The following is a 14,205-nucleotide window of genomic DNA, read 5'->3' as shown; positions in this document are numbered from 1 at the left end:
CGGGCCGCGGGTGGCTGCGGGGCAGCCTGGGAGGACAGCCGGGCCCTGCAGAGCACACGGAGGGATATTCTATCTTCTGACAGCTTTTTCGCATCAAACTTTTTCTGTCTTTTCCTCTTCTCAAGGTGCGATGCCGTGTAAGGGTCCCGGCAGGAGCAAGCTGCCAGTTCCTCTCCCCAAAGACATGATCCTGCAAGACACCGAAGGAAAAACCTGGAGGCTGGGCAGTCAGATCGGCCAGGGAGGATTTGGCTTGATCTATTTAGGTAAAATGCTGGCGGTAATTAAGAGAGTGACTTATAAATTCCATTGTAACTTTTTGACCTGGGTGAGGCAGAGCCGGTTTGAAAAGTTACTGTTGTTTACATGCTGGTGGTGCTCTTTGAACTGTGCTTTTCTGAGGTTTGCAACACCCCGATGGGCATCTCTGTTGTTCCTGATGGTGTAGTATGTTCTTCGTGGGTTGTCCAGCTCAGTCACTAGCTCCCAGTTCGCTTTTCTATGGAGCTGGGATGGGGCAGACAAGGTGTTGCTGTGTCAAAGATGGCCAAAGAGCGCTGCCAGGTGAAGCTCCTCAAATGAATGGTGATGCCTTGGTTAGCTGCTGCTTTGGGCTTAGGTCAGTGTCATACTCTGTAGCACTCTTTCAGTTTCTGATTACTGGAAATGTTATTTTCCAGCCAACAATAAATCAGTTTTCATCCAATATATGTAACAGGAACAATAGTTAGATGGGTGTTGCATCTGAAATCAAACCTTTCACCAGAGGTGGAAATGCTGTTCTTTATTTGCTCTGGCCTAGATATGTTTCTCTATTTTCTTTAAAAGTTGCTGCATTTCGCTCAGTTTGTGCTTTATAAAGAATGAATAGTTTGGAAAGGCAGTTTGTAAAGCATTCTGGGTCACTGGAGAGGATATAATTTTTGTTACTATTGCTGGTGTCTGTGAAAGAGCAAAGGCTGTTCAAGGCAGTATTATGAGTTTGGGTGGGTTTGGTTTGGTTGAGGTTTTTTCATGACAAACATATACGGAAAAACTAGTCCATAGTGACTAAATTGGGACTAAATTGAGCTTGTATTGAGAGAGGAGTAAAGAATTGGCTAGTAGTAGTTTGCTATATTGTCCCTGGAGCCAAACATGATCATTTTAAGTTAGAGGTATATTAACTCTATTGGGAGTATTAATGCTTAAAACTTCATGAGAAAGTCACTCATACACAAACTGACTTCCTTTTATGCACAAATTGGCTATACCTTCTGTTTTTAAGCTTCTGCTTTTTGTGTGTTTCTGCTATGGAATGTACAATTTTAACTGTTTCCCCCTCTTGTTTTTTTCCCAGTCAGTCTCTTAATGATGTTTCCTTCATATTCAGTGATTTGTTGGAAAATGAGCTGTTCTTTTTTTCCTCCTTGTGTCCATTTATGGCTAATCACAAAGAATTGAAGGCTGCTGAAGACTCATTTCATGGTGTAATGGTCCCATATGTGGTCAGATGTTGCTTCTCTAGAGTGGTTGCCCAGTTGTACTGTTCTTCCAATTACTAATGTGTGACTGGAAACAACAGGAGTGTGAATAATTTTACTTGTACTTCTGGTCTGAAGTTGCATCTAAACTTCAGGAGCGGGTGGAGAAACTTCCTAGGGGGGAAAAAACGCCTTAACTGGCACTTTGTTCCACTTGTGTAAACAGAGCAAAGCAATTTTAGGAACAACCTAAATTCCACTGCTGCTTTTCCACAAAGTAACCACAGTCATTGAAAAACCTGGAGAAAACTAAGGCTGTGTATATGTTTGTGAGTAGTTTGATGTAACAGAGAGAAATGAGTAAATGGCAATGATCAGCAGGATTGGCCTTATGTCTACCCTTTATGAAAGCTGAGGGTTTGTCTTTGTGCTGGATTTGGTGTCGTCTGCTGCACTGAATTGCCTCATCAAGGGCATGGTTTGAGGCTGAAGGAATTGGTTTGAATCCTTACATTGCTGTTAGTAGTTGGAGTACATCTGAGAGGTTCCTGTAGTTGAGTTTCTGGTTTGATTTCCTCTGGAGTTCATATCCTTCACACATGCCAAACTGCTCTGCAGACAGAACCAGTGGGAATGACAGGGGTTTCAGTTATAAGAGCAAAGGCTAAGGTGCTGTTGTTGTTGCTAATATAATTATTATTATTATTTACTGTTATTTTTCCCCTCTGCTATCTTACTATGACCTTCTTTGAAACAGTAGTTGGTTACATTTGAGAGATACTGTGTGTAGAGCATGTACAACATGCTGCCATGAAAAAAGAGACCTTAGTGTGAGCTAAGAGGTGAAGTTAATGTGTCTCTGGATATTGCCATTCAAGGATAAGTAAAGGAAGACACAAAACTTGCAGAAGGCTGTCGTGGAGGGAAGGGACTAAGGCAACTGGGGATGCAGTGCAGAAAGCAAAGAGGTAGTGTAAGACTGAAAACATTGTGTTCTGAATCTCTTAGAATATAGCTCTGTCATTTTATGCTTCAATCAAATCATATTGGACCTTGTGGGTAGTTTAGCATGTGGCATTCAGTCAGTTCCAAGTTTTCTGCCTGGTCACACAGAGCACTGAGGTGATTTCGTATATTGTGGTGTTTGTTGCAGTTTGTCTGCTACTGAACTGAGGTGGAAAGCAGTCAGGGGATTAGCTGAGAATACTATGTGGGACTCTTGGTATTACTATTCTGTATTTTTTCCTAAGTGACAGCATGGCTGAGGAAATGCAGCTGCCACTTTTGTCATGGTATTTGTGTTCATTTAATCTCTTCTTTCAGGAAGGATAGTGAATGTTACCGTTAGCTCTGAACTGAAGGCTTAGTTCACCTTGTAGCTCATCTTACAATTAAAAGAGGAAACGGATATTTGTCCTTAAGTATTGGCACTGACTGAAGCTTTTTTTTTTTTGTGCACTTCTTGATCTCTGATAAACATGTTTATATTTTGTAAAGTGTACCATCCAGCAGCTTTTTTGGGGCTGGATGCTATGAAATAGTTCAGCTGTCTTTGAGAGCCAAGGGGTGTGAAGTAGATGACAAACCTTTGAGAGTAAGACATGGATGCTTGGTGCTGAGAGACACCTTTGTGCTGTTCAGACTAGTTTTTAGTGCAAGGTGTGAAAGGACCACTAAACTTTCAGTGAGAAGCTACCCTAGGAAGAGCTGTAGAGAGTTGGGCAGGCAGGAGAGTGGAGACAGGTTCGATTGCCTGCCAGATATGAAGAGCACAGCCCTTTATGAAAGTAAAGGTTAACTTTGCCAGCTATATCTTTTAATAAGTATTTTTACAGTAGTACTGTAAAGATTTTGATGTGCGTTGTTATAGCTTAATTTCCTATTAAGGGTATTCCATACTCCATTAATCTGTAACAATGTTCTGGAGAAATTTTACATTATCTCTGCAAAATATATTTAAATGGGGTGCATTTTGTGGAAGAAGGTTCTGTTCACTAAATTAAAGCTGCTGAAAGCCAGTTACTGACTCTGAGTCCTAGGATGCAAATAGTCTCTTCAGGTGCAAGGCTTCTAAACTTCTAATTTTGTACATGAAAGTTAACACTACCTACAAGTTCTGTCCTTCCTCACAAACATTTTTTGCATTTTCTGATTATTCTTTCTCTTTTCAGCCTGTGCCAACTTCTCTATTTCTTTGCTGACTTGTTCCTTCCCTTGGATTTCCTTTGTATCTATCTCAGGGCAAATTCAGCAGTAGAAGGCTTACAAATACTGATTTCTTCCAGTTGCTGACAGAAGCAATAGCAGCCCTCTAAGAGATGTTCTCTCACACATTGCTTTTGTCATAGCAGGAACAATATGGGTCATAAACAGGAATTAAATATGCTGCTGTACATTAGCAGTTTTATTTTATTTGTGCTATTGTGCTGATTTGCTCTGACACCTCAGATAGAACTGTTATCCCTTTGATAAGGGAGAGTGGAGTGAAGAGCAAGCTGAGGAAGAACATCACATACTGGTGGTCTCAAGACTGGTTTGTAGCCCTGTACAGAACAGTGGCAGTACACTGGAAAATTAACCAAGAGCTGAGGAGCTTTATGTTCTCTCATTTATCTTTCTGATCACAGTCAGTAATTAACACCAGTCTTTACATAAATCATTCTCTAGTCCTGCTGCAAGCACTCTATTAATGCACAATTTGGGCTGAAAATTTAAATGCAGAAAGGTCACATAATGTTTTGTTAAGATTTCACTGTCAGGCTGAAACCTGCTGTAGACAGCACTATCTACTTTCAGTCTTCTTTCTGATGAAAACTGATGGTTCTGCAAAATATATATTTTTCATATTTATATGCACACTTTTGTGAGATGGTGTCTTTTATGACAGAACTTCCTGACATGATAGAACACATTATAAATGTGTTTTAATTGTATGAAGGTCAGGAAGGTATGTAACGATAAAGTTGCCATTGAATTCTGCCCTGCTTGGAGATTTGTCATCAGTACAGCCAGCATACTATCCTTTTTTCTTTTTTTCCCCCCCATATTTTCCAAGAAGAGGCAAAAAATATCTGTTTGAGCAGTAAACAGTGAGTAAATGTATGAATATTGTCTGTTAATACTAGCCACACAGGGACCTCTGCTGCTGGTGGAGGGAGGGACGAGGTCTGGTTGGGGCCTTTTCTGCTTTTAAGCTCAGATCATACTGGGAGTCAGGCTGAGGTGTGAAAGAAAGTTTGTTTCTATTTCAGAAAGGCTAATTGCCATCAATAGTTTGTATAGCTGTGAGTAGGGATGTACATGTGTCACAGAAGAGAAGCATTGATGGAGGCACATTCTGTCCCTGTCACACTGTTCATTCCTTGGTTTGCTTAGGAACTTGGCTTTAGCAAATGGTTCTAGAGAAACAAAGCAGTTCAACAGTTGCTTAAATTAACTTCACTGAAAATATTTATTATAGTGCAGCAAATGAACTAAAAATGCAGTAAAAATTATACCAAAATATATACATTTGGTATGATTTTTATTAGTGCAATGGAAAGAAGAATATTAATAGCAAAGCCCAGTAATTAAAAGCACTAGCAGGTAACTCAGATTAGGGATGGATTTTTCTTCACCTTCAAATGTTAAAATGCATTTCAGCAAAGGTCTCATTGTACCTGCAGGTGTGAACCTTAGTGTGAAATTAAACTTATTAGCAGACAAATGCCTCTTCAGGAAAGGCTGGTTTTGTGTAGTCACTAATATTAAACTGTATAAATATAGATATTGCAAGCTGACTACCTAATTTTTCACCTTGTCTGTAGGCAAAGTAAATCATAAATTTAGCCTGATTTTGCTACTCAGAGGTTACTTAGGGTTGACCACATGGTACAGGACCAGCCTGCACCACCTGTTAAAGGGAAGATAGTCCTTACCTCCACTAGTTCTTGCTGGTGACTGCTTCCTCCTAAACCTTCCCACTTGCTTCTTTTATGGTCCTCTGTAAGACAGAAGTCTTAACTTTGACAGTGTAACTCACTTTTACAAAGTAGCTTAAAGCCTATTACAAAGTCTGCAGAAATCATAACTGTTACACTGTAGTGTTCTGCCTTATAATGTGTTGAGGTTTTTCTTTCCATATGCATGGCCCTGTGATGAGGGAGCTGTTGTGCTCTACTTTAGTCCACCCTGTGAGAGATCTGGTCAGGGACTTAGACCCTGCCATGCTGAGTAGTAGTAGAAAGTCAAGTGAGCAGGTTTGATTTATTTTGTTTTATTTTTTTCACTGGGGGTTGTATTTCTGAGCAGTGTTACAGGGTAGCAGGAGGAGCTTTGGAGGAAAGATGGGTACCTGTTGCTTTATGAGGGCACTCCCTTTAGCTGTCTTTGGCACCTGTACCCTACTGAAACTGGCATAGTATCTTCTGAGTGGGCACCATGTCAGACTAGCAGATGGGCTGGAGCAGAATCTTGCCAGAAAACAGTTTGTGCATCAAGTTTTAAGTATTAGAGGCCTGGACTCCCATCTGAGAGTGCTGTAAGACCAGCCCATGCATATCTTTTCTGCCTGGGGTTAAAGGATGTGTCATACCTATTCTATCTTAATTAACTTTGAAAGTCAAACAGTGGCTGCCATTGCTGTGGATTACAAAACTTTGGCTCTAGTGAATCAAGATTAAGGTTTCACAGAAACATGAGTAAGAAATGTAGTGAAATTTCCTACCTGTGCTGAATGTTCTTAACTTGGAGGCATTTGCAGTTATCTGCAAAACACTTTACCAGTTGAACAAGCTTTTCTATCTGTTTTAGTTAGGCCTTGTGAAAGATGGTTCCACAAGCATGGTACGGAGGGCTATATATAAGTAATTTGTGTAATAAAACTCTACATTCATAAAGCTATCTAGAGGAAGAATCCAGAATAGAATCTGTTCATAAATGCTGTTCAGAAAAGAGTCTGTCCAGGAAATGACGTTGCATCTGCACAGTAACAGAGAAGCAGATCTTCCAAAGCCTACAAGTACTGATTGTTTCAGTTCCTGGGAAATATTGGACATTGCAACGTCAGACAGGGGGAAGGAGATGTACTTTGTTTGCCTTCAAATATTTCTGGTAGGTACCCTCCATATGTAGGAAACAGTTGAAGTTGTGTGTTAAATAGCAAATGCTACTTTTAATTTACTTGTGTACAATTTGTTTTTAGTAATTGTATTGCTGCAACTTGTATCCTTTTTTTTATTGTTAGATGCTCTGAGCAATACTCCTCCCTTGTTTGCTGCCTGTTGAATTTAGCAACTCTTGGCTTGACTTAAACAGAGTCAGAATTTTTCTATTTTTTGATAGTAGCCTGTAGCTTTAAAATGTGGTATTTTTGAGATTTGTTTCTATTTCTGCAAATACTGAGATTATAATATCACTCTTCATCATTAGCTAATGAATGAAACAAAGCAAAAATAAAAAATTAACAACCCAAGAATTTCTGAAAATAGTCTTGTTCATGTTTCCCAAACAAATATATCCTCAAAATATTCAGCAGTGGATAGTAGCCTGTAGCTTTAAAATGTGGTATTTTTGAGATTTGTTTCTATTTCTGCAAATACTGAGATTATAATATCACTCTTCATCATTAGCTAATGAATGAAACAAAGCAAAAATAAAAAATTAACAACCCAAGAATTTCTGAAAATAGTCTTGTTCATGTTTCCCAAACAAATATATCCTCAAAATATTCAGCAGTGTCAACCAGCTGTGGTTTTTAGGAATGTTTCTCCAAATTGCCAAATCAATGCTGTTTTCTTTTCCACTGTGTAAACTTTGTCAACAAAATGGTTCTGTGAGAGCCATTGAAAATATTTCACCATATTCCAAATGTAAGTGCCACAAATTAACTGCTAAAGCTACAACAAGCACGTTTGAACTGGCAAATGGAATTGGCAGGTTTCTCTGTCAGGCTGCAATTGTGCTGTGTGGTGGTAGGAAATGGCAGTTCATCCACAAACACCCTTTTGTTACCATATCTTATTAACATTTAGAAAGCCACATTAATTAAGGTTGTGGCACTCAGCAACAAAACGGATGAAATTCATGATTAAAGTGGGTGATAAGACCATAACTGCCATGCCTGGGTGAAACTAGGGAATTCTGGACATGGGTTAATTGGAAGTAAGTTATTTGCTGTCGTGTGTAGGCACGGCAGTTGGAAATTATGGCCAAGGATGTGAATCTTACTGCACTGCTTTATTTTAGAGCACATTTTAAATTTGTTTGCCTTTCACTGGCATGGTAGCTGTGATTGTGGGATGAAGGGGAGGAAAGTAGAGCTGTGCCCTCTGCAAATATTTTGTGAGACTCCTCTTGGCCTGAGCTGGAAGCAGCCTCAGCCCCCTCCACAGCTTCATCTTGCACCAGTGTTCCCAGTTAACAATTATGCAGACATTGGTTTTGATTGTGTGACTCCATCAACACCTCTCCCACCCAATGTAAGGGGTTGTGCATCTCTAGATGATAAAAGCAACATAAACTGGGAACTTGCACACTTGTTATGCTATTTTAAGATTTTTGTGCAAAGATCATCTTGCCATATAGCACTCCTGATATTCTATGTGTGTACTTATATGCCATCAGAGACCTCCTGCCTATCAGCATTGCTCTCCTGCAGAGTCTCTGCTTACTGTCCTGCAGTCTAGCATTTAACTGATTGTAATATTATAAATAGCCATGTGCTACCACACAGAACGAGGCTAGCACATGGCTAATTACGAGTATACAGTAATTAACTATGAGCTAAACTCGCAGGAGAGTATGTGGTGGTGGTCTATGAGGTATGTAATCAGACTGTTTGTTAAACCTTGGGAGCCTTTCCAGTCTGTTAAGTAACTATACATAGTAATGAGACAATTTTTTAAAAACCATTTATGTTTATTTATGGACAAAATAATAGTCTGTCTTTTTTTCTGAGCTGTGGCTGAAGTATTTCTGCCTGATATGTGAATGGTTAATTAAAATGATGCAACAAAAGGTATGCATACAACTTCTGCTTATCTGTATGTATGAGATTGTCTAAGCATTATCTGTGTAATAAGTTTACAGTTTTATTCATGGGGATTGTTGTGCCTTGTTTCATGTGCAGTAAAAACAGTAATACCATTTCTCCTTTTGTAGATTTGAATGTTATGTTACTCCTTTTGTGGGGCACCTGTTCCAATATCCTGTTGAGCTTTGACTTTTCTCCCTTTTCACACTGTAACAATGACCAGTTAGTTTCGAGTTTATTTTTCTTCAGGATGTTCTTTCAGTGTGACTCCAAAAAGCATCCACACTGGCACAGTGTAAGAACCATGGGGGTTAGGTCCTTTTGCTGGGCTGCCTCCCATTAATTGCTCTTCTTCATTACCCTGACAGCTGTTACTGTCTGCTCCAGATTACCATGAATGAGGCCTCTCTTTATAAAATGTCAAGAAGTCTACAGGGAAGTTAGATCAGACTCTTTCAAATACATTTAAATTTGATACTTCTTTATACCTATCAAACCTCTGTTAAGTAACTTGGTATTAAAATACATTTTCTTAGACAGAGGTTCTTTTCTGATCTGTGTCAGTAAGGGAGCACATCTAATTCTGTTTGGGTAATGGGATGTTGCTGAATGCAATGAAAACACATGGAATGTGCTCCTTTAAACTAATGTCTTCAGCTATTAACACATAGTCTACATGTGGCAGAGAAAGATAAAGACTTAAGCGCCTGTGCCTCAATTCCCAGTGCAGTACAATAATATGGTAAGAACAAAGTTTACCAAAATTTCCTTCCTGGTTGTATGTTTTTAAATTGTATTCTGAATGTGACTACCACTTGTTTGAGTCTATGGATAGTTCCCACCTTCCAGAGCTACTGTTATAGGATATTTTCATCTTTATCTTGCTATGTTGGTAGCACAGAGGCATTCACGTGGGGAAGTGGCAAGCTGAAGGCAGTGGGGACCCAGTGGGTGTTTGGGGTATGTATGCTGCCAGATTGAACCCAGATGCTGAATAGAATTGAAGATGGCAGCTGAAGGAATCTGTTCATTGTAAAAATATTTTTATGCTCTGACCATCAAAAAAAGAAAGCTTGGATGGTTTGATTAGATCCAAGTTTGCTTGATTTTCATTATGCGGATAAAAGTGGTCTATTTTTGTGTGTGCTGATAGTTGAAGTGTTTCACACCTGGACTGTTGTTGGTATTTGATCATTATCACAAGTTTGAAAGGGACACTTATTTCCTAGGAACTGTATTCTTTCTAGTTTTTTTCAGTGATGATTCTAAAAGATGATTTAGTCTCATTAAATTTTAATCCCAGTGTAGCTCCATGTAGCTTCAGTAGTATCAGAGAGAACTGATAGTTCTCTCAGGGTCAGAAGAAAATAGGATTGCATTGTCTGTGTGGAGAGGTTCTGTCTCCTGGGCTGTAATTGGCACATGTGGTCAATTATTGTTTTGAAATCTCCACTTGCACTAAGAGGCACAATCCCTCAGCTCCCCTTTAGGCAGGTGGTGGCTGCACTATCCCTAACTTAGGCCAGTGTCTAAATAATGTCAGAATAGAAATCAAGGTTCTAGGGCCAAATTAATTTGTAATAGAGGAAAGCAGACAATTCTGTCTGGAAGCATAATGTAGGTCATAACTTTTAAGTGATGTCTTTGTCACGACAGTGGATTGACAGCAACCAAATACAGAGAATTTCCAATTGGCTGGAGTGACTTAAACAGAGTCTATTATAATGGAATACCTCACTGTGGTGCAAATGTGCAATGAGGATATCTGCTTACTCCTTAATTAACATCAGAGGAGAGAGTTCTGAAAATGTGGGTTAAAATTGCTTCTCTACTTGTTGATTAAAACTTCTCTCTGTATGTTGTTTTCATTTTATTTTTCTTTGAACTTGGCAAAACTCTGACCTTTGAAAGCAGGAATTCAGACAAAACGCTGGATATCTTTGTAATGTAGTTTTTGGTTGCCTTACTCAGTGTTAGCACAGTCTTTGTTTGCAATTATGTTTTCTTGCATACGGCTTGATCTCCTATCTCTTTCTTCCTTTGCAGCATCCCCTCAAACTCATGTTCCTGTAGAAAATGATGCAGTGCATGTAATCAAAGTGGTAATGTGTAGATCTCATTTCTAAATTATTAATTTGCATGCAGTTCTTCCTCTTAATTATCTGTCCTTATTTTCAGCATTGGGTCTGTACTGCATGCTTGTGGCTTTTAGGTTTGGGGTTTTTTTATATACTTTCTCTGCTTGGGGATATATTTGGCATTTCCATGACACACAGGATTGCCTTGACTTGATTCCATCCTTGATTACAACCCTCAACAGTTTAGTAAGGAAAATCAGACTCTGATCTTAAATACGTCTGATCTTCAATATTTCTGAAAATAGTGCCTTAAATAATGCCTGCAGAATCTGTGTTGCTTACGGAAACATGTTGCCAAACAACTTTTCTTTTTAGCTACTTATTAAAATTACATTTCAGAAGGCATGGTATATGGGAGGTGGGAAGAAAAGGGGTTTCATTCTCTTGGAATTTCTTACATGCTTTTCTTTAGAAACTATTTTCTTTGTAATGTATTCTATGATACTAAGTTTCTTTATATCTCACCAGGAATATCTTGAAAATGGCCCCTTATTTTCTGAATTGAAGTTTTACCAGAGGGCTGCAAAACAAGAGCATAGTAAGTAATGTATCAGTTCTCATTCAGATAGATGTAAGGACAAGTTGGATTTAACTACTTCTGGTAAGAACTGTTGCTTTAGAGCTTGATGGCCAGCTCATTTCATACACACTGTACTAGTCCTAGTTGGCACTGTAGCAATTCTAGATTGCTGTAGGTTTTGTTATTTGGGTGTTATCCCTGTCCTTTCTGATCAGAAAGGAGAATAGAAACCTGCCAAATTTATTATGTGCACAACAATGAATGGACTCCAGAGAGAGGCCTTAGAACAGAACAAACCACACCAAACCTGAAATTCTCTACCTACCTTTAACCCAATGTTATCTCTCTGTTATTATTACAGTAAGAAAATGGATGAATCTCAAAAAAATAAGATGTTTAGGAATTCCTGTGTTTTGGGGATCAGGCTTGGCTGAGTACAAGGGAAAAAGGTAATAAGGTGAATCGTAATTAAGCCTCAAATTGACCTAAGACCCATTTTCAAAAATGGAGATTAAGTCCTTTCAATTTGACACAAACGTGTAGTCTTGTCTTAAAGATTTCCTCCCTTTTACATATTTCCTGGTAGCTATAGATTCATGGTCATGGAGAGACTGGGGGAAGACCTTCAAAGAATCTTTGAAGATTGTGGAAGCAGATTTAAGAAGGAAACTGTTCTGCAACTTGGAGCACGAATGGTATGTACAGATTGAGAGAAAAATACGTCAAACTTGCTGAATTCATCTAGAAAATTATCTTCCTTATATAATTCCTTTAGGTGGCTCTTGAGTTTAGGATTAAACGTGTATAAGCTATATATTATTTTTCTTCTATTTTTAGACAAAATGAGTGTTAAGTAGAAAATCAAGATCACCTACAGACTGGAAACTGGTGGGCTCAAATAAAATTTTTTTCTAATAGGTTAAAACGTAGACCATATACTTCAAACCATGTGCCTAGATGAGATGTGTAAGCCTATTCTCATGTGCTTCAATATGTATTGATTTTTTTTTCAGTGTCTGAAGGGTATTGTCTTAGACATCCATATTTGTCAAAGTTCACGATTGCATACCTGAACGCAAAATTTTCAGTGTGTTTGCTGAACAGGCTGATTGTACAGGCCAGGATTAAGCTAGTCTGCAAATACCAGTTTTGTTTTCAGCTGTGTGCAGACTGGCACATTCTAACAGAAGATTTTATAAGTGTTCCTTTACAATATGATTTGTGTGGTGAAATACTGCTGTTACCGAGCAGAGATGCACAGCAAATGGAGTAGAGGCAATGGTCATAAGTTTTAGGAGTTTTTGCAGAAGGAGTGTCTTAGCACTGGGGCTTGCTTTCCAGAGGCTATGAAACATCCATCCTTGGGGACTTCAACAATTGACTGTTGAAATGACACTTCTTTTACTAACAATTATAGCTATCACACCTCAGTAAGGAGCTGAAGAAGGATGATGATGCAAGGGGGATGGTGGCATGAAATGCAGGTTATGGAATAACTGGCAGGATCAAATTTATTTTAAACCTTCAGAACTGTTTGATTATGTTCTTTTTAAGAGCTTGGTGTTCTCAACATTTCCTCTGGTGTTTATAAAGTATTAGTTTCATTCTTCCTTTGTGATCTTAGAAACCGGTACTTAGAGGTAGTTACACAAGGACACCTCATGGCAATGTATGGCTTCTTTACGCTGTGCCTGGCGGGACCAGACCCTGTGGCAGACTGGGTAGTCCTTGTGCTTTAGCTCAACCCAAATTTGTCAGCTCAGTCTGTGTAGCCGTTGATTTCACTGTATAAGAGAGAAATATTTGGTGGTTGGGTAGGTGCAGAGTGGAGAAGATGAAGACCATGTTTTCTGTTCTACATTCTTTCCTAGCTGGATACTTTGGAATACATACATGAAAGTGAGTATGTCCATGGTGACATTAAAGCAGCAAACCTACTTTTGGGCTACACCAATCCACATGAGGTAAGCATGTATACTTCTTAGTTTTTGACTATATTATTAGAGATTAAGGATGTGGCCCATCGTATTTTCATTCTTGGGAAGTTCTAGCTTTCTAATATTGCCATGAGTTGTGTTTCCATGCACTAACGCTGCTGTCCTGCTTGTTGTAGTGGATAGAGCAAGTAAGTAGGATTAAGGTTGCTGTTTTCTAACACACTAAAGGCTAGAGCCAGCCTTGAAATTGAAGTGCTTTGGTGAAATGTTTTGAAACAAATCTTTTGGTCCTGTCATACTCCACATGCTCTTATGATGTGCTTTTTTTCTTCAAGTAATAAAATCTAAGTATGCTTTTTACTGAAAAAATCATTTAGGAAAAAAGGACATCTCTATCTTCACTCAAATATAATTAGCTTTAAGCAATACTTCTTTCAATTTTTGTTTCTCTGCTGCAGTGATAAAGAAACAGATCTTGCTGAATAGCTCACTGCCATTGGAGGTTCAACAGTTGAAATATATCTCCTCTTTGGAAAAGTTTCAAGTTAAATGGTTGAGTCAAATTTAACTTTTCAGTATTCTAAAACACATAAGTTGAAAACTAGGATGGCTGTTTAAGACAACCCTGTTTTTATACAGTGGTAGCAGCCAGTACATAATCTCAGTTTATGGTGTTTACCAGCTGAATCCAAAGAAGGAGGCTATTTAGAGGCAAAACGATCTGCTACCCATTAGCATAACTCAAATGACTTTTTTTGTCTTGGCTATTGTGTATTTTTATGACAGCAAGATATGCTGCAGCTTTTCACATTGAAATAATTTTGGAAGTGTCCATTTACAGTAATCATAAAATTTTAAGACACGTAGCTGACTTCGATCAGCTGCTTTTGAATTAGCCAGATTGCAGGGTGATTTTCTAATTAGTCTCCCATATTATCTCTATGAAGATTGTGCTATACTAGGAGTTTTTTGTAATGAGTAGTAAGTTCATTGACAGGTTAAAAATAAGGTAATTGTGAGTTACTGGACAGAGGGTTTAGGGTTTATTTTTTAGGTTTTATTAAATAAAAGAAATAAATAGATATTCCAATTTGAGTAGCTCCTAACTCAAAGTGTACAAAGTGTTACTACTGAG

At 38.5% G+C, this 14,205-nt stretch overlaps 1 protein-coding gene across 1 annotated transcript in view; it reads left to right on the top strand.

Moving 5' to 3' along the window:
- The first annotated feature begins 130 nt into the window (after positions 1-130).
- VRK2 (vaccinia related kinase 2) overlaps positions 131-14,205 on the top strand; it is a 37,136-nt gene continuing 23,061 nt past the window's right edge. The window contains exons 1-6 of the mRNA XM_009082299.1: positions 131-266; positions 10,522-10,577; positions 11,082-11,151; positions 11,495-11,582; positions 11,720-11,828; positions 13,005-13,097. Of these exons, the coding sequence (XP_009080547.1) occupies positions 131-266; positions 10,522-10,577; positions 11,082-11,151; positions 11,495-11,582; positions 11,720-11,828; positions 13,005-13,097 (552 nt within the window). The remainder of the gene's footprint in view (positions 267-10,521; positions 10,578-11,081; positions 11,152-11,494; positions 11,583-11,719; positions 11,829-13,004; positions 13,098-14,205) is intronic.

The sequence above is a fragment of the Acanthisitta chloris genome, unplaced genomic scaffold (genome assembly GCF_000695815.1).
Source record: "Acanthisitta chloris isolate BGI_N310 unplaced genomic scaffold, ASM69581v1 scaffold40429, whole genome shotgun sequence".
In the NCBI taxonomy this organism is placed as follows: Eukaryota; Metazoa; Chordata; class Aves; order Passeriformes; family Acanthisittidae; genus Acanthisitta; species Acanthisitta chloris.
Note: the sequence above shows the minus strand (reverse complement) of the source record. Positions and strands in the feature narration are given on the sequence as shown.